Below are 26,820 nucleotides of genomic sequence, written 5' to 3' on the forward strand. Positions count from 1 at the left end.
AGACAGACCACAGACTCTTTAGACACATTGAAAGCAGCAAAGAATGCACAAAGACCTGAGTAGAAAGATCAACCACACAGAGGAGAAAAGTAGCTGGAGAACGAGAGAGCAAGCTCCAAGGACAGAGGGATCCTGTGGGGTGGACATCCAGGGCTCACAGTACTTTGCACGCACGGGGTGTAGATAGATCCCAGAACAGACCAGGACTTCAAGCCATCTGTTAACTCTGCCCGGCGCGTGGGTTTTCAGGATTCATCTGCCACCACTAACGTCCAAGGCATCAGCAGCAAAGAGGGGACCGGGAGAATTTCCTTTAAATAGTCCAAGCTGCCTACAGCAGGACCCAGACACCAGAAAGACCCCCAAGTGCTCCACGCCAGGGAGAACCGACAAGCACAACAGAGTGCATCGGTGGTGGAGTGGCACCAGGTTGGCTGGCACAGCTATAAAGGACACAGGCGCACCCAGGATCCAGCACGTCTCCAGAGCGCGAATCCAGTAAGTAAAGACTATCAAACTGCACTCTCTGTCTGGATTGACTTATTGCTGCGCACCTCCACGTTAACCCTTCACCTAACCCTGGGGAAAAGCCCTGCTCGCGGAGGGCTCCACTATCGACGCTGCCCCCATCCATCATCCCCAGTGGGAACACGCAGCGGCAGCCCTACCATCCCTGGAAGAACACCGCAAGTGACTTAGTCGGACTTTTTATTATTTTATTTTTCTTTTCGTTTAAAACTGGTCGACGGTGCCCCTAGATCCGGAACCCCTCGAGCCATGGACCGTCCGGATCCAAGCAGCCCGACTGCTCCGGGGCGCGACACCAGCATGACCTAAATGTACACAAAGTGGTGTAAAAAAAACAAGAAACATAATACATAACCAAAAAGCAGTTTTATTGCATTTGATAGGGTCTTGTGGACGTACAACCGGGTGAAGTCTTGGAATGTGGAGAACTTAGCGCCGTCCATCTTCAGCCTGAGCCTTGATATATTCGGATGAACACTCATCGCCCTCCTTGTCTACACAGTAAATACAAAAGGTACTGTCCAAGGAGAGTTTAATCTTCGCAGAACAGCATCTGGATCAGATCAGACTTGAGGCACTCGTATTCTGTCAGCTTCTGCGGCTGTAAATAAAACCCATTTTTAGGGGCTTGTCTTCCTAAGCTTAACACACATTGTCCTTGCAGAGACTCAGCTGGTGTAAAAGTACGCACAAGCAATGGCACCCTGGGCACACGTAAGGTTTGTAAATTACTGTATTTTTCAGATTGTAAGACGCACTTTTCCTCCCAAAAATTTGGGAGGAAAATGAGGGGTGTGTCTTAAAATCCGAATATAGCTTACCAGGGGGAATTGTTTGTGCGACGACCGGGTGAGTTCTGGCGACCGGGTGCCTGTGGTTGCGTGCGGGCGTCCGGGTGCCTCTCTGTGCCTGCGTGCGTGTGGCTGTGCAGCAGGTGTCCCACAGTCTGTGAGCGGTCCCAGTTTCAAATGATAGCGCCGGGAGTCAGCACGTGCGCAGATGGAGCTCTTGGATGAGAGCTCCATCTGCCACTCCAGGCGCCATCATTTGAACTGAGACAGCGGACAGACTGGGACACTCACCGCACAAGCCTGCTCCACCACTCACCCGCCACGGTTGCCGCCACTGACCGCCGCTGACACCACGTACCCGCCGCGGTTGGCAGCACAACCTCTGCCACCTGTGACCCACCACTGCTGCCCCCCTCCAGTAAGAGAACACCAGATTATAAGATGGACCCCATTTTTATTTTTACCTTTTTTTATCCCTACATTTGGGGTGCGTCTTATAAAACAAAAAATACCGTAGCTCCCCTCCAGAAGGAGAGGAAAAAAAACAAAACAAACTCTTTAGTGCCACCTATAGGTCATTACTTGTCAACAATTTTATTCCTTCTAGAATACAGCTAATTTGCAAATATTTTTTTTTAAGGAAACATTGCCTCTAACTTTGACAGCAGAATTTCCCTTCGTGCTGCACCGGAGGCCTTTTACCCCAGTAACCAATACCCTGCACTTTACTGATGAGCAAACACTCACAGCCGCCTGCAGATGGCGCCTCTTCATTTTGTCAGAGGTTGGTTTGGCTAAAAAATCTCTAGTCATATTTGAAGGATTATTGCAACTCTATTAAATCCATACCTCGCTTGCAGAATTTTATTTTGACACTTGGAAAAATCCAGTGCTGACGTTTTGTGACTGTGCAGGGTGCGGACACTGCTCTTAGGCTATGTACCCACAGGACTCTGTACCCACGGAGTTTGCCGCGGAAAACATGCGGATTTATCTGTATTTTCTAGATAAATCCGCTGGTTTTAGCAAGTACAGACACTCCCCATGTTATCCTATGGGACATGAGGAGTGCTGTGTCCATGCTGCGGTATGTGCGGTTGCGGAATACGCTGCAGATGTCCCGCAGCCGCATGTAACTGCATGTCAATTATTCCTGCGGAAATATCTGCGGAAGTCCCGGCCTTCCACTATGGAGATAGAGGCTGGGACTTCCGCAGGTAAGTCGCACGAATGTCCACAAGTTTACCGCCGCTATTTTGCTGGAATACCGCAGCTATGGATAGCTGCGGATTCCGGGGAGCAGCTGCGGGAAACCTGCGGACGTACCTGCGGATATATCCGTGGGTACAGAGTCCCGTGGGCACAGCCTTACAGCGCTCCTGCAGCAGGCGGAATAGCCACATTGGCCACAGTTAATTCGCATACAGAGGATTTCCTGAGGATCAGCTTGGAGTTTTCTGGCATTTCGTATATACCCCCAATAATTATAGTGGCGAGTTGCTGACTCCTGAACTGGTGTGACCGCGCTCACGTCTACAATCCTTACCAAACTGCGGAGACACAACACTTACCGTTCCCACCTTGAGGAGGGTGGGGACACCGCTCAGTTTTAAGATTCTTTTAAACTCATTGTTTGGGTCTTTCCAGCTGCAAAACAAAATGTAAAATACATGGTCAGAAGCGACAGGAGCCACCTTAGCCCCGAGACTGAGTAGACTGTTTCTATACAGAAAACAGAGAGTTCTCCAGACCCATAACACTAAAGACCTGCAGCACTCGGAGGCAGCTGACACACTGATGTATAAATCTGGCTGGAGCTAATAACAGCTGATTGCTGGGGGTGTCGACCCCGACCTACTGATCTGGCCATCCATTATATTATAACCTCGACCCCGACCTACTGATCTGGCCATCCATTATATTATAACCTCGACCCTGACCTACTGATCTGGCCATCCATTATATTATAACCTCGACCCCGACCTACTGATCTGGCCATCCAGTATAATATAACCAGACAACCCCTTTTTAACTAAGAAATCTAATATTTTATTATGTTAAGGGAATCTGTCAGCAGGTCTTTGCTATGTAATCTGAGAGCAGCATGATTTAGAGACAGAGCCACTGTTTCCAGCGATGTGTCACTTACTGAGCTGCTTGCTGCAGTTTTGATACAGTCCTCATTTTTTCTGCTGTAGAAGTAGCAGAGCTCTGAATGCTGAGCCCTGTATAACCCCAACCACACCACTGATTGGCAGATTTCTGTATACAATGTGCATTGTCAGCAAGCTGTCAAACAGTAGGGGGGTGGGATTACACATAGGAGCTGGACTAGCTTGCACAAGATACCTAGTCCAGCAAGGATCATCTGCTGAGAATACACCGACTGTATTAAAACTGCAGAAAACTGTTTAGGAAGTGACAGATCCCTGGAATCAGGTTCTCTGCCCCTATATTATGTTGTTCTCAGATTACATAGCGAAAACCTGATGACAGATTCCCTTTAAACTAGACCAGATGTGTTAGTAGTTGTTTTTCGTTTATAACCAATGACAGGACCACATTTTCAATAGTATTTTGGGCATTCAATTTCATGAGGCTGCTCCTTGATGACTTTCCCCCGCCCCGCCACCATGAGTGACAAGTCTCTCCCCATATTCACGTTTCTCACTAAAAGTGTGTATCTATGACAGCGGGCTGGGGAGAAGCTCTTTGGCCTCCTTAACTAGTTATCTGAGAAGCAAAATCCACAGATGGCATTTAACAGTCTGTATTCTCTGAAATTCAGCAGAGTTTCTGAATAAACTAATCTGACTTATGTTGTTTGAATCGCTGTCCGGTTCCCTTTAAAACACAACATGCCTCTTATTTAAAACCACATAGTTAATGGGACTGATCACTTCATTTTAAAGGGAACCTGTCAGGGCCAATATGCACCCAGAACCACGAGCAGTTCTGTGTACATATTACTAATGTATAACCAGGCCGCAGCCAATGAAAAATGGGGGAGTAAACGTTCAAAAACAAAAAGGGAACCCCAATAAAATATAACTTTTAATCGTGTTATTTAAAAAGTCAGAGACCAATTCACAAACAAACATATATAAAGTACCGAACGTGTAATAGCCAATGCTCGGAGGGAGGATGATCACACAGACAGGCCCTAAATCAGCCCTAGTCAGCCTCTCCCTACCTAGCAATGGAGGGTATGACGCCCTAGGGCAGGGGTGGGGAACCTTTTTAATGCCGAGGGCCATTTGGAATTTTCTACCAACCTTCGGGGGCCGCACAAAACTATCAACTTAAAATTACCCTGCTATACTTAGTCAAACAATTAACTCATCGTGGCGGCTAAAGCTTCTTGTTTTTGGTGCGGCTATATTATTCAATATTGATCTTATTGCTTCTCACAACTGTTTTTCCACGTTTGTGTCAGCTGGGACTGCTGTAAATACATCACTGGGGAGGGCTGGGGAGGACCAGACATCACTGGGGAGGGCTGGGGAGGGCTGGGGAGGACCAGACATCACTGGGGAGGGCTGGGGAGGACCAGACATCACTGGGGAGGGCTGGGGAGGACCAGACATCACTGGGGAGGGCTGGGGAGGACCAGACATCACTGGGGAGGGCTGGGGAGGACCAGACATCACTGGGGAGGGCTGGGGAGGACCAGACATCACTGGGGAGGGCTGGGGAGGACCAGACATCACTGGGGAGGGCTGGGGAGGACCAGACATCACTGGGGAGGGCTGGGGAGGACCAGACATCACTGGGGAGGGCTGGGGAGGACCAGACATCACTGGGGAGGGCTGGGGAGGACCAGACATCACTGGGGAGGGCTGCGAGGACTAGACATCACTGGGGAGGGCTGCGAGGACTAGACATCACTGGGGAGGATTATATATCACTTGGGAGGGCTGGGAGAAATATAAGGACATTGCTAGGGGTTCTGACATACCAGGGGGCACAGGCAGCAGTGTGGAGGCCGCAAGGGCATAGGCAGCAGTGTGGAGGCCACAGGGGCACAGGCTGCCGTGGGGGAGAGTGAGGAGCACAGGCTGCCGTGGGGGAGAGTGAGGAGCACAGGCTGCCGTGGGGGAGAGTGAGGAGCATAGGCTGCCGTGGGGGAGAGTGAGGAGCACAGGCTGCCGTGGGGGAGAGTGAGGAGCACAGGCTGCCGTGGGGGGGGAGAGTGAGGAGCACAGGCTGCCGTGGGGGGGGAGAGTGAGGAGCACAGGCTGCCGTGGGGGGGAGAGTGAGGAGCACAGGCTGCCGTGGGGGGGAGAGTGAGGAGCACAGGCTGCCGTGGGGGGGAGAGTGAGGAGCACAGGCTGCCGTGGGGGGGAGAGTGAGGAGCACAGGCTGCCGTGGGGGGGAGAGTGAGGAGCACAGGCTGCCGTGGGGGGGAGAGTGAGGAGCACAGGCTGCCGTGGGGGGGAGAGTGAGGAGCACAGGCTGCCGTGGGGGGGGAGAGTGAGGAGCACAGGCTGCCGTGGGGGGGAGAGTGAGGAGCACAGGCTGCCGTGGGGGGGAGAGTGAGGAGCACAGGCTGCCGTGGGGGGGGAGAGTGAGGAGCACAGGCTGCCGTGGGGGGGGGGGGGGGAGAGTGAGGAGCACAGGCTGCCGTGGGGGGGGGGGGGGGGAGAGTGAGGAGCACAGGCTGCCGTGGGGGGGAGAGTGAGGAGCACAGGCTGCCGTGGGGGGGGAGAGTGAGGAGCACAGGCTGCCGTGGGGGGGGAGAGTGAGGAGCACAGGCTGCCGTGGGGGGGAGAGTGAGGAGCACAGGCTGCCGTGGGGGGGGGGGGGGGGGAGAGTGAGGAGCACAGGCTGCCGTGGGGGGGGGGGGGGGGGAGAGTGAGGAGCACAGGCTGCCGTGGGGGGGGGAGAGTGAGGAGCACAGGCTGCCGTGGGGGGGGAGAGTGAGGAGCACAGGCTGCCGTGGGGGGGGAGAGTGAGGAGCACAGGCTGCCGTGGGGGGGAGAGTGAGGAGCACAGGCTGCCGTGGGGGGGAGAGTGAGGAGCACAGGCTGCCGTGGGGATACGCGAGGAGGACGGGACGCTGCACGGAGCACAGGCTGCAGTGGGGATACACAAGGAGGATGAGACGCTGCACGGAGCACAGGCTGCAGTGGGGATACACAAGGAGGATGAGACGTTGCACGGAGCACAGGCTGCAGTGGGGATGCACGAGGAGGACGGGACACTGCACGGAGAACAGGCTGCAGTGGGAATGCACAAGGAGGACGGGACGCTGCAGTGGGGATGCGCAAGGTGGATGGGACGCTGCACGGAGCACAGGCTGCAGTGGGGATGTGCAGGGGCACACACAGGCATGGGAGCACAAACACACCTGTCGGACGCTGAGGTAGTAGCTTCTCTTCTGTGGAAAAAGAGCGAGTTGAGCGCTTACTCCACCCACAAAGTACGTCCTCACGCTAGCATGAGGACGTAAGCCATACAGGGTTTAAAGGGCCAGCAGCAAGCAAGACGCTGCTGCCTCCCGAGCTCTGTGGACTGTGGAATGTGCCCGGGGGCCGCAGAAAAGGTCATGGCGGGCCGCATACGGCCCGCAGGTTCCCCACCCCTGCCCTAGGGTTATGGCGCCCCCATTCACTTCACCGACGGGAAACCCTGCATAACCCTAATAGGGCCTGCACAGCACAAAAAACACCACTTGAAATATATGGAGACCCTCCATCCCAATCAGATGGTGAGCCAAACAGACTTATCTACTTATCTATCTTAGAGATGTTGTTCTAAGGGGTACTTCTCACATAGTGAGATTGCTGCTGAGTCACGGTTTTTGTGACGCAGCAGTGACCTCATTAGCGATCTCGCTGTGTGTGACACTGAGCAGCGATCTGGCCTCTGCTGTGAAATCACTGCTCGTTACACACAGTGCTGGTTCATTTTTTTGCCGTTGCTCTCCCGCTGTGAAGCACACATGCTGTGTTTGACAGCGAGAGAGCAACGATCTGAATGTGCAGGGAGCCGGCGTCTGGCAGCCTGCGGTAAGCTGTAACCAAGGTAAATATCGGGTAACCAAGGGAAGCCCTTTCATGGTTACCCAATATTTACATTAGTTACTAGCGTACGCAGCTCTCAGGCTGCCAGTGCCGGCTCCCTGACCCCTGCACACGTAGCTGGACTATACATCGGGTAAATAAGCACAGCGGTTTGCTTATTAACCCGATGTGTACTGTGGCTAGGAGTGCAGGGAGCCAGCGCTAAGCGGTGTGCGCTGGTAACAAATGTAAATATCGGGTAACCAAGCCCTTGGTTACCCGATATTTACCTTAGTTACCAAGTGCAGCGTCGCTTCCACACGTCGCTGCTGGCTGGGGGCTGGTCACTGCTCGCTGGTGAGATCTGCCTGATTGACAGCTCACCAGCGACCATGTAGTGACGCACCCGCGATCCTAACCAGGTCAGATCGCTGGTGGGATCGCTGGAGCGTCGCTATAGTGTGACGGTACCTTAAGAAGACGTCATGACGCATTTCATCTCGCCGATACCAGGGGATCATCAGGGGAGAAGCAAGGAGCAGACCGCCAATGCAGGAGCCTCCCTAAGAAGTCAAACTAGAGGTGCAGAAAAGATCCTCATCCTCCCTCTGAGCATTTCCTATTACACTTTCGGCACTTTACCGATATACAGTGGAACCTCGGTTAACGAGTAACCCAGTTAGCGAGTATTTCACTTAACGAGCAAAACTTGCTGTAAATTTGTAACTCAGTTTACGAGGAAGCTTTGCTGTACGAGCAAAATACTCACCGCACACACTTCCGGTTCCGTACCTCCACCTCGCTCTAACCCGCTCTTGCTTTCCACACAAACAAACACATCATATGCTCACCTTACCTTCCGTTCCATCGCCGGCCTCATGGTTCTTTTAGTTCGCCGGTACAGGATGTGTATCGGTAACCATCGTGACGAGGGAGGAACTTCCTCTGTCAGCCGCTACTCAAAGGCAGCGCGCTGACCAATCATAGGCAAGCGGCTCCTGCCTTTGACATCAATGCTCTGGCAGCGGAAGCTCCAGCATCGGTCGCGATGGTTACTAGATACACATTCTGTACCGGCGAACTACAAGAACCAGGAGGGCGGCGAAGGAACGAAAGGTAAGGTGTGTGTGTGTGTGTGTGTGTGTGTGTGTGTGTGTGTGTGTGTGTGTGTGTGTGTGTGTGTGTGTGTGTATATAATGATAGAATAGAAGACCAGGATGGGACATTTAACAAGTTGTGGAACAAATTGTCTGCATTGCAATGATTTCCTATGGTTAATCTTGCTTTGCTGAACGAGTAACTTGGTTAACAAGCACAGTCCCAGAACGGATTGTTCTCGTTAACCAAGGTGCCACTGTATGTTTGTTTGGGAATTGGTCTCTGACTTTTTAAATAAGATTAAAAGTCATATTTTATTGGGGTTCCCTTTTTGCTTTTGAATGCATATTGCCAATCCCTGCCTAACCATCCCTGCATCCGGTAGCATAGATAAAAGGGATCTATAGAAAAAGTATTTCTAAAGATCTTTTCCCGTATGCTAGTGAGCGAGGGCACTAGCCCCCTGGGTGTTAGTTCCCGGCCAGTTGCCCCCATTAGCATGTTAGTATGTTCCTGTGGGCGTGCTATCATGCTAATGAATACACAGCATCACAGGATAATCTCACTCACCTCTCCGCCGCCAGAGATTTCGTCTCAGTGCACATGACCCCGGAGTTTGGGTCATGCGCACTACTTTACTTTGAAGCCAAGATGCGTACACCCGGTTTCATAGTGCGCATGACCCAAACTTCGGGGTCATGCGCACTGAGCCGAAATCCCCTGTCAGACGCAATGACAGTGGAGAGGTGAGTAAGATCATCGTGTGAAGCAGCATATTCATTAGTATGATAGCACACCCATAGGGGTGTACTAACATGTTAATGGGGGCGACTGGCCGGGAACTAATGCCAAGGGGACTAATCCCCCCGCTCATTAGCATATGGTAAAAGATCTTTAGAAATACTTTTTCTAAAGCTCTCTTTATCTATGCTAGTGTATACAGGGTCGGTTAGGCAGGGATTAGCAATATGCACCCGGAACTGCTCGTGGTTCTGGGTGCATATTGGACCAGACAGGTTCCCTTTAAGAAATGTGTCATGATCTTAAGGCAGGTCCTCCTCCTGCACTTGTTTGTGTTGCCATCTTCAGTATGCACAGAGCTCCTGTACCAAGAACGTCTACTAATGGAGGAGCATCTCACCAGGCCGGTAATGTCTGGTCACACGCTCCTCCATCAGCAGAGTCTAGGAGGAAGGCGGCACTCACTGCCCAGTCTCCTCTCCTCCATCATCATCTGTCAGGAAAGTCAGGAGCCCCATTAGATGGTGGGCAGGTCCTGCTGAAGGCGGCAGCTCGGCTAACTACAGACCAGTGTGCACAGGGCCATTACCATACTGTGCAGGACAAGGATATGTGTTAATGTACAGGGTTACATACATGTATACAAATGTGTAGAGATTCAGCTGTGACAAGTACTCGGTCTGTTGAGGTCACAGTGATCAGGGGGGAAAAAAAATAAAAATATAGTGTTTCTTGGTTATTTTTATTTTAGGGCAGAATATATAAGGCAGAACTGCCATTGTTTGTATGGAAGTCAGTGCAATTTCAGAGATATTTAGATAAAGTAAATGTGTCCCATAGATCTCATCTCCAGATCAATGGTGGACAGATATACTTGTTAGTCAGGGGAACAGCCGAAATAGGATGAAAGCAAAAACATTACCACTTTTGATCTGGTGACAGGTCTTCATTAAAGTGCAATTGTCATTTTCATTTCATAAATCAGTAGTACACATGGGGATAAGCAACTCTGTAATAACTTATCAGAGAAGTTTGTTTCTTGATCAGAACTGAGATTCTACCTTGTTTCTCCGAAAATAAGACACTGTCTTATATTATTTTTTGCCTCGGAAAATCCGCTAGGGCTTATTTTATGGGTAGGGTTTATTGTAGGGTGAAACGCGGTATGGAGCTAGAAAAGCGAGGAGGAGGAGGAGGCAGAACTATGCCTCCAGCTCCCCCCCCCCCTCCATCTCCCCCTGCCTTCAGCTACTCCCCCCTCCATCTCCCCCTGCCTTCAGCTCCTCCCCCCTCCATCTCCCCCTGCCTTCAGCTACTCCCCCCTCCATCTCCCCCTGCCTTCAGCTACTCCCCCCTCCATCTCCCCCTGCCTTCAGCTACTCCCCCCTCCATCTCCCCCTGCCACCAGCTCCACCCCCTCCATGCCCACCTGCCTCCAGCTCCACCCCCCTCCATCCCCCCTGCCTCCAGCTCCATCCCCCCTCCCCCCAGCTCCTCCCCCTGCCACCAGCTCCACCCCTTCCCTTCAGCTCTACCCCCTCCATCTCCCCCTGCCACCAGCCCCACCCCCTCCATCTCCCCCTGCCTCCAGCCCCACCCCCCTCCATCTCCCCCTGCCTCCAGCTCAGCACCCCCCTCCATCCCCCCTGCCTCCAGCTCCACCCCCTCCATCCCCCCTGCCTCCAGCTCCATCCCCCCTCCCCCCCTGCCATCAGCTCCTCCCCCTGCCACCAGCCCCACCCCCTCCCTTCAGCTCTACCCCCTCCATCTCCCCCTGCCACCAGCCCCACCCCCTCCATCTCCCCCTGCCTCCAGCTCCACCCCCTCCATCCCCCTTGCCTCCAGCTCAGCACCCCCCTCCATCCCCGCCCCCTCCATCCCCCCTGCCTTCAGCTCCGCCCCCCTACCTGCGCCCCCTCCATCCCCCCTGCCCCCAGCTCCAACCCCTCCATCCCCCCTGCCTTCAGCTCCGCCCCCCCACCTCCGCCCCTCCATCCCCCCTGCCTCCAGCTCCACCCCCTCCATCCCCCCTGCCTCCAGCTCAGCACCCCCCTCCATCCCCCCTGCCTCCAGCTCAGCACCCCCCTCCATCCCCCCTGCCTCCAGCTCCACCCCCTCCATCCCCCCTGCCTCCAGCTCAGCACCCCCCTCCATCCCCCCTGCCTCCAGCTCAGCACCCCCCTCCATCCCCCCTGCCTCCAGCTCAGCACCCCCCTCCATCCCCCCTGCCTCCAGCTCAGCACCCCCTTCCATCCCCCCAGCCTCCAGCTCCTCCCCCCTCCATTTCCCCCTGCCTCCAGCTCCTCCCCCCTCCATTTCCCCCTGCCTCCAGCTCCTCCCCCCTCCATTTCCCCCTGCCTCCAGCTCCTCCCCCCTCCATTTCCCACTGCCTTCAGCTCCTCCCCCCTCCATTTCCCCCTGCCTTCAGCTCCTCCCCCCTCCATCTCCCCCTGCCTTCAGCTCCTCCCCCCTCCATCTCCCCCTGCCTTCAGCTCCTCCCCCCTCCATCTCCCCCTGCCTTCAGCTCCTCCCCCCTCCATCTCCCCCTGCCTTCAGCTCCTCCCCCCTCCATCTCCCCCTGCCTTCAGCTCCTCCCCCCTCCATCTCCCCCTGCCTTCAGCTCCTCCCCCCTCCATCTCCCCCTTCCTTCAGCTCCTCCCCCCTCCATCTCCCCCTGCCTTCAGCTCCTCCCCCCTCCATCCCCCCCCTGCCTTCAGCTCAACCCCCCTCCATCCCACCTGCCTTCAGCTCAACCCCCCTCCATCCCACCTGCCTTCAGCTCAACCCCCCTCCATCCCACCTGCCTTCAGCTCAACCCCCCTCCATCCCACCTGCCTTCAGCTCAACCCCCCTCCATCCCACCTGCCTTCAGCTCAACCCCCCTCCATCCCACCTGCCTTCAGCTCAACCCCCCTCCATCCCACCTGCCTTCAGCTCAACCCCCCTCCATCCCACCTGCCTTCAGCTCAACCCCCCTCCATCCCACCTGCCTTCAGCTCAACCCCCTCCATCCCACCTGCCACCAGCTCCTCCCCCCTCCATCTCTCCCTGCCACCAGCTCCTCCCCCTCCATCTCCCCCTGCCATCAGCTCCTCCCCCCTCCATCTCCCCCTGCCTCCAACACCTTCCCCTGCCTCCAGCGCCCCACTCTTATCTACATAGAATCTCATCAGCCCCATCTACCATCTCCTCTCAGTAATGGGAAAGTCTTCACTGAATACAAATTTTACCTCAGAATTGAGTTTTGATAATAACTGATCAATTCTGGCAGAGGAAGAACCAGATTTGCCTAAGAAATATTACAGAGTTGTTTATTTTCATGTGGACTATTGATTTATGAAATAAAGTGTAACCGCCATTTTATTTTTTAAGCCTACAGGACATAAAGCTATAGCTGGCAGGAATCAGTGATATGAGTGTTACTTACTAGGCTCTCTCTCCTACCAGACAGTATATGAACACGGCCCCTTCAGGAAGATGTGTCAGCTCCTTGCGCACAACTGGTTCAGCTAGAAAACGAAATATAGGGAATAAATATAAAACCTCAGCCCCAATAAGTCTAATTATATGGTAAAAAAAAAAAAAAATGTATACCAGCTAACATGTAACACAGAGCGCGGCCTTCAGTGACCCGGTTATCCAGGTGGGTCCCCTTATATCCGCTGTTACTCTACATGTTGTGTAGGAGCAGAGCAGCACAGGCAGTGACGCCTCAGATAACGGAGCGATGCTACAGAAGCTATGGGGTCAGGTCCGGGGCCCATCCGAGGAGCCACCTCACACATCCCGCCGCCCCGATTATCGGCAGAACACAACAGGTGCGCTCAGCTACACTGAGGAGACAAGACGTCCACAGCTTGGACTGTAACGTCCGGTCACCTCTCCTCCTGAGGGGCTTCAAGAAAGCCAAGAACACATCACACCAAGCCCCCGAATCAACATTTGTGGGGGGGTTTTCTGAAGTGACTTTTTTTTTTGACTTGTCACAGTGGTTGCCGGTTTATGTGCCAAATTCGTCAAAGAGGTGCAAGTGGGGAGATACGTTAGGCACAAAATCAAATGATGCTCTTTGCACCAAATCTGCAACAAAAATGCACTGTGCGCACACAGCCCAAGACAAAACCAGGAGTGGGACAATCAGAGGAAAAGTATAATAGAGACGCGGGCACCACTTCTGGTTTTGGCTGCAAATCCTGAGGTAAAAAACTCAAATATTCAACATGTGAATGTGGCCAAAAAGGTACCATGATCCTTCAAAAGGTTTCACATTAAATCTTCAACTGCAAAAATAAAATAAAATTAAAAAAAAATGCAATTACAATTGCGTAAAAATTGGTGCTTTTTCAAAATATCACAAATGACAAATTAGAATAAAACATCTGGATAAGAAAAGCCTAAGGGTATGTGCGCACTAGGCGTTTTTTTTCACGCTGCGTTTTTATGTGCGTTTTTGTCTAAAAAAACGCACCCGCGGCTAAAAAAACGCGGCAAAAACGCATGCGTTTTTGCCGCGATTTGGTGCGTTTTTTGCTGCGTTTTTGCTCACTGCGTTTTTAATCAGTGCACAATGCCATTAAAGATTGTTGATGAAAAAAAAAAAAAAAAAAGGTCTGATGTCATTTCCTTCTTCAAAATGTTCATTGTATGCAGGAGAGCAGACAGCTGCAGAACTAGTGTATGCAGGAGAGCAGACAGCAGCTGCAGAACTACAAGTCTCAGCATCCTCCATTCACTAGTGTATGCAGGAGAGCAGACAGCAGCTGCAGAACTACAAGTCTCAGCATCCTCCATTCACTAGTGTATGCAGGAGAGCAGACAGCAGCTGCAGAACTACAAGTCTCAGCATCCTCCATTCACTAGTGTATGCAGGAGAGCAGACAGCAGCTGCAGAACTACAAGTCTCAGCATCCTCCATTCACTAGTGTATGCAGGAGAGCAGACAGCAGCTGCAGAACTACAAGTCTCAGCATCCTCCATTCACTAGTGTATGCAGGAGAGCAGACATCAGCTGCAGAACTACAAGGCTCAGCATCCTCCATCCAGGACTGTATGCAGTTTTTTGCCCAAAAAGAAAAAAAAAATGACATGGGCTTCGCTATATTTTTGTATGCTAGCCGGGTACAGCAGGCAGGTACGGGCTGCCCCCAACCCCCAGCTGCCTATTTGTACCCGGCTGGGAACCAAAAATATAGAGAAGCCCTTTTTTTTTTAATTATTTCATGAAATAATTAAAAAAAAAAATGACGTGGGCTTCGCCTAATTTTTGAGTCCAGCCGGGTACAACTAGGCAGCTGGGGATTGGAATCCACAGTGCAGGGTGCCCATGCTTTCTGGGCACCCCCACTGCGAATTGCAGTCCGCAGCCACCCCAGAAAATGGCGCTTTCATAGAAGCGCCATCTTCTGGCGCTGTATCCAACTCTTCCAGCTGCCCTGAAGCCGGGTGGCTAGCCGGGTAATAATGGAGTTTAGGGCTAGCTGTATATTATCAGCTGGCCCTAAGCCCGAAATTCATGGTGTCACGCCAATATTAGACATGGCCACCATGAATTTCTAGTAATGATAAAAAAAAACCACAACACACAGAAAAATATTTTTATTAGAAATAAAACACAACACAATTAGTGACTCCATCTTTATTGAAATAAACCCCCCTCCGCAGTAATCCTGGGTCAGGGTCCCGCGCCGTCCAATCCGGATCCAATATCATCTGATCGGTTGCTGGAAGGCAAAGCGATCAGATGATGTCAGGTTAAACTACGTGAATCACATGACACAGCAGCTGATTGTATAAAAGCAGATTATACAATCAGCTGATGCATCAGTAGAAGAAAAAAAAAAAAATAATACTCACTTATGTGCTGTGCTGATTACCGGCAGCTCCTGGAGCGATCGATTGGACAGGAGTCTGATCCCGTCCGATCGCAGCAGGAGCTGCCGGTAATCAGCTGATGAAGTCCCCTGACGGCAGGATCAGCTGATAGCCGGCCGGGCGCGAAGAAGCCGGCGAGACTACGATCAGTTGATGCGTCAGGTGACTGCATCAGGTGATCCACCGCCAGGTCCTGCAAGCAAGGTCCTGCCCCGGGGAGACTGCACACAGCCAGAGTGGCGGGACCGGGAGGAGATGGGAGCGGGCATGGCACCGGGACCCTGCAGACAGGTGAGTATATATGACATTTTTTTTTTTCTACTGTTCACTTTGGTTTTCGCCGCTGCCTCCACCTCCCGCCCAGACATGGCGCCGCACGGAGCTGACATGCACAGGATGGGAGGTGGAAGCAGCGGTGACGGTACCGGGAGGATTCCTGCTTCTGTGTTTACCAACAGAAGGAATCCTCTTCCTGTACACGTCACTGTAGTACCCACTCCTTGCGTTTATAGCTGCGTTTTTAGTCATAGAAACGCAGCTATATGCGTTTTTCATTGCATTTTTAGGGCTTGTGCGCACTAGGCGTTTTTGCCGCGTTTTTAGCGGCGTTTTTTACCGCGTTTTTGTGCTGAAAACGCAGTGACATTGCTTCCCCAGCAATGTCAATGGGTTTTCATAAGTGCTGTCCGCACACAGCGTTTTTTTTTAGCTGCGTTTTTGTGGTGACAACAAAAACGCAGCATGTCAATTATTTCTGCGTTTTTCACTGCGTTTTTCACCCATTGAATTCAATGAGATGTTAAAAACGCAATGAAAAACGCATATAGCCGCGTTTCTATGACTAAAAACGCAGCTATAAACGCAAGGGGTGGGTACTACAGTGACGTGTACAGGAAGAGGATTCCTTCTGCTGGTAAACACAGAAGCAGGAATCCTCCCGGTACCGTCACCGCTGCTTCCACCTCCCGTCCTGTGCATGTCAGCTCCGTGCGGCGCCATGTCTGGGCGGGAGGTGGAGGCAGCGGCGAAAACCAAAGTGAACAGTAGAAAAAAAAAAATGTCATATATACTCACCTGTCTGCAGGGTCCCGGTGCCATGCCCGCTCCCAGCTCCTCCCGGTACCGCCGCTCTGGCTGTGTGCAGTCTCCCCGGGGCAGGACCTTGCTTGCAGGACCTGGCGGTGGATCACCTGATGCAGTCACCTGACGCATCAGCTGATCGTAGTCTCGCCGGCTTTTTCGCGCCCGGCCGGCTATCAGCTGATCCTGCCGTCAGGGGACTTCATCAGCTGATTACCGGCAGCTCCTGCTGCGATCGGACAGGATCAGACTCCTGTCCAATCGATCGCTCCAGGAGCTGCCGGTAATCAGCACAGCACTTAAGTGAGTATTATTTTTTTTTTTTTTTTTGCACTGATGCATCAGCTGATTGTATAACCGGCTTTTATACAATCAGCTGATGTGTGATGGGATTCACATAGTTTAACCTGACATCATCTGATCGCTTTGCCTTCCAGCAACCGATCAGATGATATTGGATCCTGATTGGACGGCGTGGGACCCTGACCCAGGATTACTGCGGAGGGGGGTTTATTTCAATAAAGATGGAGTCACTAATTGTGTTGTGTTTTATTTCTAATAAAAATATTTTTCTGTGTGTTGTGGTTTTTTTTTATCATTACTAGAAATTCATGGTGGCCATGTCTAATATTGGCGTGACACCATGAATTTCGGGCTTAGGGCCAGCTGATAATATACAGCTAGCCCTAACTCCATTATTACCCGGCTAGCCACCCGGCATCAGGGCAGCTGGAAGAGTTGGATACAGCGCCAGAAGATGGCGCTTCTATGAAAGCGCCATTTTCTGGGGTGGCTGCGGACTGCAATTCGCAGTGGGGGTGCCCAGAAAGCATGGGCACCCTGCACTGTGGATTCCAATCCCTAGCTGCCTAGTTGTACCCGGCTGGACTCAAAAATTAGGCGAAGCCCACGTCATTTTTTTTTTTAATTATTTCATGAAATAATTAAAAAAAAAAAGGGCTTCTCTATATTTTTGGTTCCCAGCCGGGTACAAATAGGCAGCTGGGGGTTGGGGGCAGCCCGTACCTGCCTGCTGTACCCGGCTAGCATACAAAAATATAGCGAAGCCCATGTCATTTTTTTTTTCTTTTTGGGCAAAAAACTGCATACAGTCCTGGATGGAGGATGCTGAGCCTTGTAGTTCTGCAGCTGCTGTCTGCTCTCCTGCATACACTAGTGAATGGAGGATGCTGAGACTTGTAGTTCTGCAGCTGCTGTCTGCTCTCCTGCATACACTAGTGAATGGAGGATGCTGAGACTTGTAGTTCTGCAGCTGCTGTCTGCTCTCCTGCATACACTAGTGAATGGAGGATGCTGAGACTTGTAGTTCTGCAGCTGCTGTCTGCTCTCCTGCATACACTAGTGAATGGAGGATGCTGAGACTTGTAGTTCTGCAGCTGCTGTCTGCTCTCCTGCATACACTAGTTCTGCAGCTGTCTGCTCTCCTGCATACAATGAACATTTTGAAGAAGGAAATGACATCAGACCCTTTTTTTTTTTTTCATCAACAATCTTTAATGGCATTGTGCACTGATTAAAAACGCAGCAAAAAACGCACCAAATCGCGGCAAAAACAAATGCGTTTTTGCCGCGTTTTTTTAGTCGCGGGTGCGTTTTTGTAGACAAAAACGCACATAAAAACGCAGCGTGAAAAAAACGCCTAGTGCGCACATACCCTTAACGTCTCATTGAATTCAATGGGTGAAAAACGCAGAAATAATTGACATGCTGCGTTTTTGTGGTCACCACAAAAACGCAGCTAAAAAACAACGCTGTGTGCGGACAGCACTTATGAAAACCCATTGACATTGCTGGGGAAGCAATGTCACTGCGTTTTCAGCACAAAAACGCGGTAAAAAACGCCGCTAAAAACGCGGCAAAAACGCCTAGTGCGCACAAGGCATAAGGCTACATGCGCACGCTGCTTTTTTGCTGCTTTTTTGGCTGCAGTTTTGTCAGCTGAACTTTCTGATATCTGACTTCCCAGCAAAGTCTATGAGAAGTCAGATTTGTCATGCGCACATTGCAGTTTATTTGTCAGCGTTTTTTTTGTCAAAAGTTTGTGACAAAAAAAATGCAGCATGTTCATTCTTCCTGCGTTTTTGTCAACATTTGTCACCCATTGAAATCAATGAGGGCATCAAAAACGCAGGAAAAATGCATGCTAATCAAAAGTGGTGCATTTTACCTGCCTTTTACCTGCGTTTTTGCTAGCAAAAACGCAGGTGATTTGTCAGGAAGTGAGGTCAGGCAAGTGGTCCCGTCCCGTCCTCCATGTGTTCCCCGAAGTACCGCTGTCCCCAGGGGAGATGATGTGGAGGACGGGACTGGGACTATCAGCAGCGGCAGCGAGAGGGGGATGGACATTGGCAGCTGAAAACATTGATTTTTCCCTCTCGCTGCTGCCGCCGCTGATAGTCCCGTCCTCCACGTGTTCCCCGAAGTACCACTGTCCCCAGCATGCACGCACAGGGGAGATGATGTGGAGGACGGGACTATCAGCAGCGGCGGCAGCGAGAGGGAAAAATCAATGTTTTCAGCTGCTAACGTCCATCCCCCTCTCGCTGCCGCCGCCGTTAGTCCCGTCCTCCACGTGTTCCCCGAAGTACCGCGGTCCCCAGCGTGCACGCACAGGGGAGATGATGGACCCCTCTCACCGCCACCCGCCGCCGCCACTGAAAGTCCCGGGCTCCACGCTCCTGCCGTCGGCTCCACGCTCCTGCCGTCGGCTCCACGCTCCTGCCGCCGGCTCCACGCTCCTGCCGCCGGCTCCACGCTCCTGCCGCCGGCTCCACGCTCCTGCCGCCGGCTCCACGCAGTAGCGCGATCAGCTGAGCTGTCACTGAGGTTACTCGCGGCCACCGCTGGATTCAGCGGTGGCCGCGGGTAACCTCGGTGACAGCTCAGTTGATCGCGCGGCTGCCTTCATTAGCTGCATGGAGGTGACCGGAGCGGCTGTGTCTGCTGCTTCTCCGGTCACCTGCATGCAGCAGCGCTGGATGCGACGCTGGAGCATGCTGGATTACGCCGGACATGGAGTGTTTGTCGGGGTTAATAAATTGGTAATGAGGGAATGTGTTTGTGTTTTTTATTTCTAATAAAGGATTTTTTCTGGTGTGTGTGTTTATTTACTGTAATTTACAGATTAATCATGGAAGGTATCTCATAGACGCCTGACATGATTAATCTAGGACTTATTGGCAGCTATGGGCTGCCAATAACTCCTTATTACCCCGATTTGCCAACGCACCAGGGCAAATCGGGAAGAGCCGGGTACAGTCCCAGAACTGTCGCATCTAATGGATGCGGCCATTCTGGGCGGCTGCTGACTGATATTGTTAGGCTGGGGGGCTCCCCATAACGTGGAGCTCCCCATCCTGAGAATACCAGCCTTCAGCCGTATGGCTTTATCTGGCTGGCATTAAAATTGGGGGGGACCGCACGCCAGTTTTTTTTAATTATTTATTTATTTCTAATTTTTTTTTTCAATTCAACAAGCTTTATGGGCTTGTTTGAACTGAAAAATACATGAAACAATTGTTGACAAAACTGCAGCCAAAAACGCACCAAAAAAGCAGCAAAAATGCACCAAAAAAGCACCTACATTTTTTGTGACATTTCCAGGCTCTCTCTGACAAGGTGCAGTTTTGGCTGCAGTTTGTGAACACGAAAAAGAAGCAGCGTGCGCATGCAGCCTAAACCACATTTCCAAGAAAGAAGGAAAAAAAAAAAAAAAAGAAGATTAAACCAAGTGAAGTTCACTTAAAGAGCGCCAATCACCAGGATTTTCCTATATAAACTACAGCCTGTGCGATACTGGTGCAATCATGCGGATTCTATACATAGCTTTAGTTGTGAGATCGGATGTATAGTTTTTGAAATACAGGCAAGTTACAGAAACGTACAGCTTTTTGATTGGCAGCAGCTGCCGAATATCTAATAGCTGGGTTTTGATATTGATTTCCACCCCATCATTTATTTATGCAAATTCCATTATAGAAGAGTTTTACTAATTTCTTCACTAAGATGGCACTGGAGTTGGTGCCTATGCATAGCGCTCATCTCCGGCGCCATCTTTGTGAAGATAGTGTGACCTCACGTTATGCTTTACTTGCTGCCGATGTGAGGGCAATGCATGCACCCTCGCATCTTCTGCTTTTGTTGTAACCGTGGGAGCGCGCGCGGTCACAACAGAAGTGGAGACGGCCCCCAGGAACAGCTGGTCAGAGGACGCGGATCAGCTGCAGAACAGGACAGCAGCGTTCATCTCACCTGACCCCATGACGTCACTACTGAGCGACCCGCAAACTCGGCACCGGATCGCACGGCGGGGGTTCAGGTGAGGCAAGGTAATACTGGACTCACCTAACCCCGTGACGTCAGTGCTCCATGACCCAGTCACGATATCACACGGCAGTGGCATCACGGGGTCAAGTGAATGAACTCACTTGACCCTGTGATGTCACTGCCCCTGCAGACACACGCACACTGCTGAGAGTGCCCCCTGACTTTATGAGGTCTTTTTAGGTCATTGCAGGGAAGCACAAACACCACTTGTAGCCCAAAAAAAAATCATGAAAGAACACACGGGTTTTACCATGTTTTTGTTAATGCATTTTCTTAAAATAGAAAAAAAAATATGATCGGATAATTGATATATAGCTAATATAAATAGAAAGAAATAAAATCGCTCGATAGATACAGGGATAGCTAGCTTTGACAGCTGGTTCATTTTTTTTATTATTTTTTGGTATAAAAAAAAAAAAAAAAGACGCGTGGTCACCCCCACCATTTTTCATATCCAGCACAGGAACAGCAGCAGTTGCAGGCTGCAACCCTCAGCTATCTGCTGTACTTTGGCTGGTTATGAAAAATAGAGGGGGATCTCACTTTTTTTTTTTCCATTATTTGATTTATAAAAAAAAAAAAAAAAAAAAAAAAAAAAAAAAAGAAAGAAATTGATGTGGGGTCCCCCCCCATGTATTTTTTTTTTTCTTTAAACCAGCCAAGGTACAGCAGACAACTGGGTGCTGATATTACTAGAGTAGGAAGGTCCATGGTTATTTGGCCCTTACCAGCCTAACAATAGAAGCCCGCAGCCGCCCCAGAAATGGCGAAACCATTAGATGCTCCAATTCTGGCGCTGGGCCCGGCTCTTCCTGTTGCCCTGGTGTGGTGTGAAAGGGGGTAATGAATGGGGTTGATGCAAGCAGTGAATTGCCAGCTGGCATCAAGCCCTGGTATTAGTAATGGGTGAGCGTCTATCCATTACGAATTCCATTATTTGAAAGTAATACTTTGTTATTTATTAGAACAACCCTTCACCACCCCCCCAACTCCATCCCTCGTTGATCAATTTATTTAAAAATGTATTAAAATACAAAAGGTCCGCCGTAACCCATTTCGATGTCCCCTGACATTCTCTAAAGTTGAACCATAAAAGACATAAAAAGAGAAATTAAACACAAAAGACACCCCCTTTTCTAATTTAATTCCCTGTCAAATTCCTAATCCAGGTCTGCCGTAATCCAAATCTGGGGTGCCCACGTCAATCCCATACTCGCTGGCACATTCAATGGAGAACATAACATCCCCTATTGGTTGTGCCAGCAGCCACACATACACACTCCTGTGTGTGCGTCCCTGCAATGGCCTGAGAAAACCTCATACAGTCCAGCTAATCTGTGTAACTCCGCCCACACCTGATTGGCAGCTTGCCCACAATGCACAGTGTACACAGAAAACTGCCAATCAACAGGCGTGGGCGTGGTTATACATAGCGCAGCATTTATAGCCTTGCTACATCTATAGCAGAGAAATCTGGGATTGTAGCAAAACTGCACCCAGCAGCCCAGTAAGTGACGCATTGCTGACATCAGGTTCTCTTAGCCGACTCTTCCACATTTCCTCATGGTGTCTACACCCAGCTGACACTTTTCAAGTAATATCCATGCAGCAGGAAATAAGTTCTTTTTAGAGGTTCTACTTCATCAGTCACAACATACAGAGCATCTATCTAACCATTAGTTATTGTGGAATGCTTGTGGTTAATACTGTGACTCCCGCAGGCTCTTCAAAAAAAAAAAAAAAAAAAAATGTTAAAGAAAAAACAAGTCAATCTAAAAATATTCCCCAAATCCTCCATTCATGACCTTTGTGCTCCAGCATTTTCCTTTTGGAGGACATTAGCTGATCCGAAAAATAGAACTGAAAACCTGGATCAGCGCTGACATTCCGCCAATGATTAATGTTAATGATGTGGCGGCGATCCGTGGGAACTTCGTCACATTCTTCAGGTGCTAAACAAGATTCTCCAGGCTCGGAACCGCACAAGAGCCACTGATTGTAAACGCCTTACACTTTACCACTTTGTTTACATGAATTCTTTGTCACTGAATTAAAAATATTAAAATCAGACGGCACGAGCAACAGTGATCGGCTGCAGCGCCACTGTGCAGCCCGTATACAATCAGTAGTTGCAAAGACAGCGCTACACCCGGGGACAGGCACAAGAGATTTGTATATACAAAATAATTAAGAAAATAATATATTTTTTTTTAAAAAAAAAAAAGCAGCGCTAGCGCTCCCCACCCCCCGCTCTCTCCGTCCGTCAGCAGCGGTCCCCCCCTCGCTCTCCGTCCGTCAGTAGAGCCCCCCCCCGCCTCTCCGTCCGTCAGCAGCGCCCCCCCCCCGCTCTCCGTCCGTCAGCAGCGCCCCGCCTCTCCGTCCGTCAGCAGCGTCCCCCCCCCAGCTCTCCGTCCGTCAGCAGCGCCCCCCCCCAGCTCTCCGTCCGTCAGCAGCGCCCCCCCCCAGCTCTCCGTCCGTCAGCAGCGGTCGTCCCCCTACGCTCCGTCAGTCAGCAGCGGTCGTCCCCCCTACGCTCCGTCAGTCAGCAGCGGTCGTCCCCCCTACGCTCCGTCAGTCAGCAGCGGTCGTCCCCCCTACGCTCCGTCAGTCAGCAGCGGTCGTCCCCCCTACGCTCCGTCAGTCAGCAGCGGTCGTCCCCCCTACGCTCCGTCAGTCAGCAGCGGTCGTCCCCCCTACGCTCCGTCAGTCAGCAGCGGTCGTCCCCCCTACGCTCCGTCAGTCAGCAGCGGTCGTCCCCCCTACGCTCCGTCAGTCAGCAGCGGTCGTCCCCCCTACGCTCCGTCAGTCAGCAGCGGTCGTCCCCCCTACGCTCCGTCAGTCAGCAGCGGTCGTCCCCCCTACGCTCCGTCAGTCAGCAGCGGTCGTCCCCCCTACGCTCCGTCAGTCAGCAGCGGTCGTCCCCCCTACGCTCCGTCAGTCAGCAGCGGTCGTCCCCCCTACGCTCCGTCAGTCAGCAGCGGTCGTCCCCCCTACGCTCCGTCAGTCAGCAGCGGTCGTCCCCCCTACGCTCCATCAGTCAGCAGCGGTCGTCCCCCCTACGCTCCGTCAGTCAGCAGCGGTCGTCCCCCCTACGCTCCGTCAGTCAGCAGCGGTCGTCCCCCCTACGCTCCGTCAGTCAGCAGCGGTCGTCCCCCCTATGCTCCGTCAGTCAGCAGCGGTCGTCCGCCCTATGCTCCGTCAGTCAGCAGCGGTCGTCCGCCCTATGCTCTGTCAGTCAGCAGCGGTCGTCCCCCCTATGCTCCGTCAGTCAGCAGCGGTCGTCCCCCCTATGCTCCGTCAGTCAGCAGCGGTCGTCCGCCCTATGCTCCGTCAGTCAGCAGCGGTCGTCCCCCCTATGCTCCGTCAGTCAGCAGCGGTCGTCCCCCCTATGCTTCGTCAGTCAGCAGCGGTCGTCCCCCCTATGCTCCGTCAGTCAGCAGCGGTCGTCCCCCCTATGCTCCGTCAGTCAGCAGCGGTCGTCCCCCCTATGCTCCGTCAGTCAGCAGCGGTCGTCCCCCCTATGCTCCGTCAGTCAGCAGCGGTCGTTCCCCCCTATGCTCCGTCCGTCAGCAGCGGTCGTCCCCCCTATGCTCCGTCCGTCAGCAGCGGTCGTCCCCCCTATGCTCCGTCCGTCAGCAGCGGTCGTCCCCCCTATGCTCCGTCCGTCAGCAGCGGTCGTCCCCCCTATGTTCCGTCCGTCAGCAGCGGTCGTCCCCCCTATGCTCCGTCAGTCAGCAGCGGTCGTCCCCCCTATGCTCCGTCAGTCAGCAGCGGTCGTCCCCCCTATGCTCCGTCAGTCAGCAGCGGTCGTCCCCCCTATGCTCCGTCCGTCAGCAGCGGTCGTCCCCCCTATGCTCCGTCCGTCAGCAGCGGTCGTCCCCCCTATGCTCCGTCCGTCAGCAGCGGTCGTCCCCCCTATGCTCCGTCCGTCAGCAGCGGTCGCCCCCCCCTATGCTCCGTCCGTCAGCAGCGGTCGTCCCCCCCTATGCTCCGTCAGTCAGCAGCGGTCGCCCCCCACGCTCTGTCCTCAGACATTACCCATGACTATAGCTGGCAGGGTCTGTACCTTGCACACAGTCCGGGCACCAGCTCACCCCCTGCTCGTTCTTGTCACCACAGAACAGAGAGAACAGCGGCTTCCCCCGGTGTCTCTCCACCTCCCGGCAGTACTCCTCGTAGCCCCGCACCTTCACCTCCGTGTACGGCTCCATCACAGCAGACCGCAGCACTGAATGAGACCGGAGGGGGCGGATCGTTCCTACACTGAGTGAATACAGAGAACACTCACTTCCTTCTTTTACATTTAAAGGGCCAGTACCACCTAATAACGGCACCAAGCTCAATAGTAGGAAACCAGTCTACATAAACAATCTCTACCATATAATAATAATAATATAATTTAGGTCTATTGGAGTCAGTAAAACTTATAACGGTGAAGCGCTGGCGGCCATCTTTAGTGTTGTATGTAAGGGCAAGACTTGTATATCAATAAAACTATTCAGGAAACTTTAGTGCTTATATTTTTACCACACGACATCGGCCGAGCAGCAATATACAAATATTTACTATGCCAGTGACGCACCGGCGGCCATCTTTATTGTGGTATCTATGGGCAAGTAGCGCTGTAAATAAAATACACATTTCTATAAATGGACGCTACAAACGTCACATTCTGTTCAATCGAGCAGCACGACGTCACTTTTTTTTTATTATAAATGTATTCAAACTCCACATAAAGCTTTATTGAAAAGCTCCCGCGTATGTTCGCGATCCTCCCGCCACGAGCCGGTTTGGCCCGGGTGGGGACCCGTAGTTGGTCAGCAGTTGTCATGGCGCCGCTTTCAACTGATGTGTAGAAAGGAAATGAAAGTCAGAAACGAGAGTTTTACGTGAGATTCAGGAGGAAGAGAGATGGGAAGGTCCGGAGTGGGGGAGCGGCGGGGAGAGTGACCTCCGCATCATGGAGCCTCACCGGGGGACTCAGGTGAGCGGAGTGTGAGGGAAGGGGCAATGGCAGGAAGACATGGCCGCCTCTGCCCCCGAGCAGCTGTCGGTGAGCTCCTGAGAGTCTGATAGGAAAGTGTGCACCTTTTTTAGGTCTGAACTCCTCTCAGCTCATTTATCATCCTGGAGATTTTGGCTCAAAATACGTGTGTCTGTAATATAAATATATATATATTTTTTCCAAAGATAGTCAACACCTTTTTTTTTAAATGGAATCTGTCAGCAGGTTTTTTTCTACCGCATCTGAAAGCAGCATGATATAGGGAAAGAATTCCTGAATCCAACTATGTATCACTTAATTGCTGGGTGAAGCCATTCTTACACAATCAGAGATTTTATATTTAATGCAGCAGAGCTGAGAGGTGACCACACCTACACCAGGCTCTCTACATACAATGTCTCTAGACACTGAGCTGCTAACCACAGTGTCTAACCTAGCAATGATAATCTCCTGACGCTAAAATAAACATTGCAGGTAAACAAGGGCACACAGTGTGAGAAAGGAGGCATCACTGAAATCTGTTAATCCTTGCAGCATGCTGTCTTTAAATTACAAAGCCAAAAACTGCTGACAGATTCCCTTTTCACAATGTGTCTGTAAGTGCGGCTGCAGGGAGAAAAGGAAGTTCTATTCCTATAACAACTCACTTCCAAGGCTGTGCTGGGGGATGTGAGCATATAGCCCCCGAGTAATTAATGCTTGCGTTGTACACACCGCTTTAATTGAAGGCGGAGCCAAAAGACTCATATCACTTACTAAAACGGGCACATTTTACAAGTGGTGTTTCTTATAAGCCTACTCCAGTCCCTGACCGGGGTAAGAATATCTGATGTGTGATGCTCTACAACTGATCCTGAACCTGTTGTCCCGCTTCAGCTATATACACTTTGTTAGTTTGCCAAAACTTGAATGAAAAACTGCAAAAGTGGCAACATTTATATAGCACCCTGTGTTGCACCAAAGTTTTGTAACTTAAGGTTTTTTTTTTTCAGGATTCTGGCATAAAAACCTTTTAATAACCTTAGAGCTCATAAATCGGGGAAAGAGCTGTATTCGCTCTCTGCTGACAGCCTGCACTATATACACACTGCGGGGCAGGATGTCTGTCAATGAGCCGGGAGTGAGTACAGTGCGCTCATTGTGTAGTGAGCAGTGACTGTCTCCATTCCTGCACCCCCCTGATGAGGAGGAGTGAGCACCTGCAGGGAGAATATAACCTTATTTTCTTTGTCGCTCCATTGGGAGACCCAGACAATTGGGTGCATAGCTTCTGCCTCCGGAGGCCACACAAAGTATTACACTTTTAAAAAAGTGTAACCCCTCCCCTCTGCCTATACACCCTCCCGTGGACCAC

At 51.6% G+C, this 26,820-nt stretch overlaps 2 protein-coding genes across 2 annotated transcripts in view; one reads left to right on the forward strand and one right to left on the reverse strand.

The window, feature by feature from the left end:
- Positions 1 to 875: 875 nt before the first annotated feature.
- Positions 876 to 24,729, reverse strand: TXNDC17 (thioredoxin domain containing 17). The gene is made up of 4 exons (XM_075333205.1): positions 24,528 to 24,729; positions 12,591 to 12,672; positions 2,891 to 2,966; positions 876 to 1,129 (listed from the first exon to the last, which is right to left on the reverse strand). The coding sequence occupies exons 1-4, from the start codon at positions 24,670 to 24,672 to the stop codon at positions 1,061 to 1,063; spliced, it is 372 nt and encodes a 123-aa protein (XP_075189320.1). The 5' UTR covers positions 24,673 to 24,729; the 3' UTR covers positions 876 to 1,060.
- A 546-nt stretch (positions 24,730 to 25,275) lies between these two features.
- The window catches only part of KIAA0753 (KIAA0753 ortholog), a 164,617-nt gene continuing 163,072 nt past the window's right edge, over positions 25,276 to 26,820 (forward strand). Inside the window, exon 1 of the mRNA XM_075335277.1 lies at positions 25,276 to 25,445. Within this exon, the coding sequence (XP_075191392.1) occupies positions 25,422 to 25,445 (24 nt within the window). The 5' untranslated portion in view covers positions 25,276 to 25,421. The remainder of the gene's footprint in view (positions 25,446 to 26,820) is intronic.

Source organism: Anomaloglossus baeobatrachus, chromosome 2 (genome assembly GCF_048569485.1).
Source record: "Anomaloglossus baeobatrachus isolate aAnoBae1 chromosome 2, aAnoBae1.hap1, whole genome shotgun sequence".
Taxonomy (NCBI): domain Eukaryota; kingdom Metazoa; phylum Chordata; class Amphibia; order Anura; family Aromobatidae; genus Anomaloglossus; species Anomaloglossus baeobatrachus.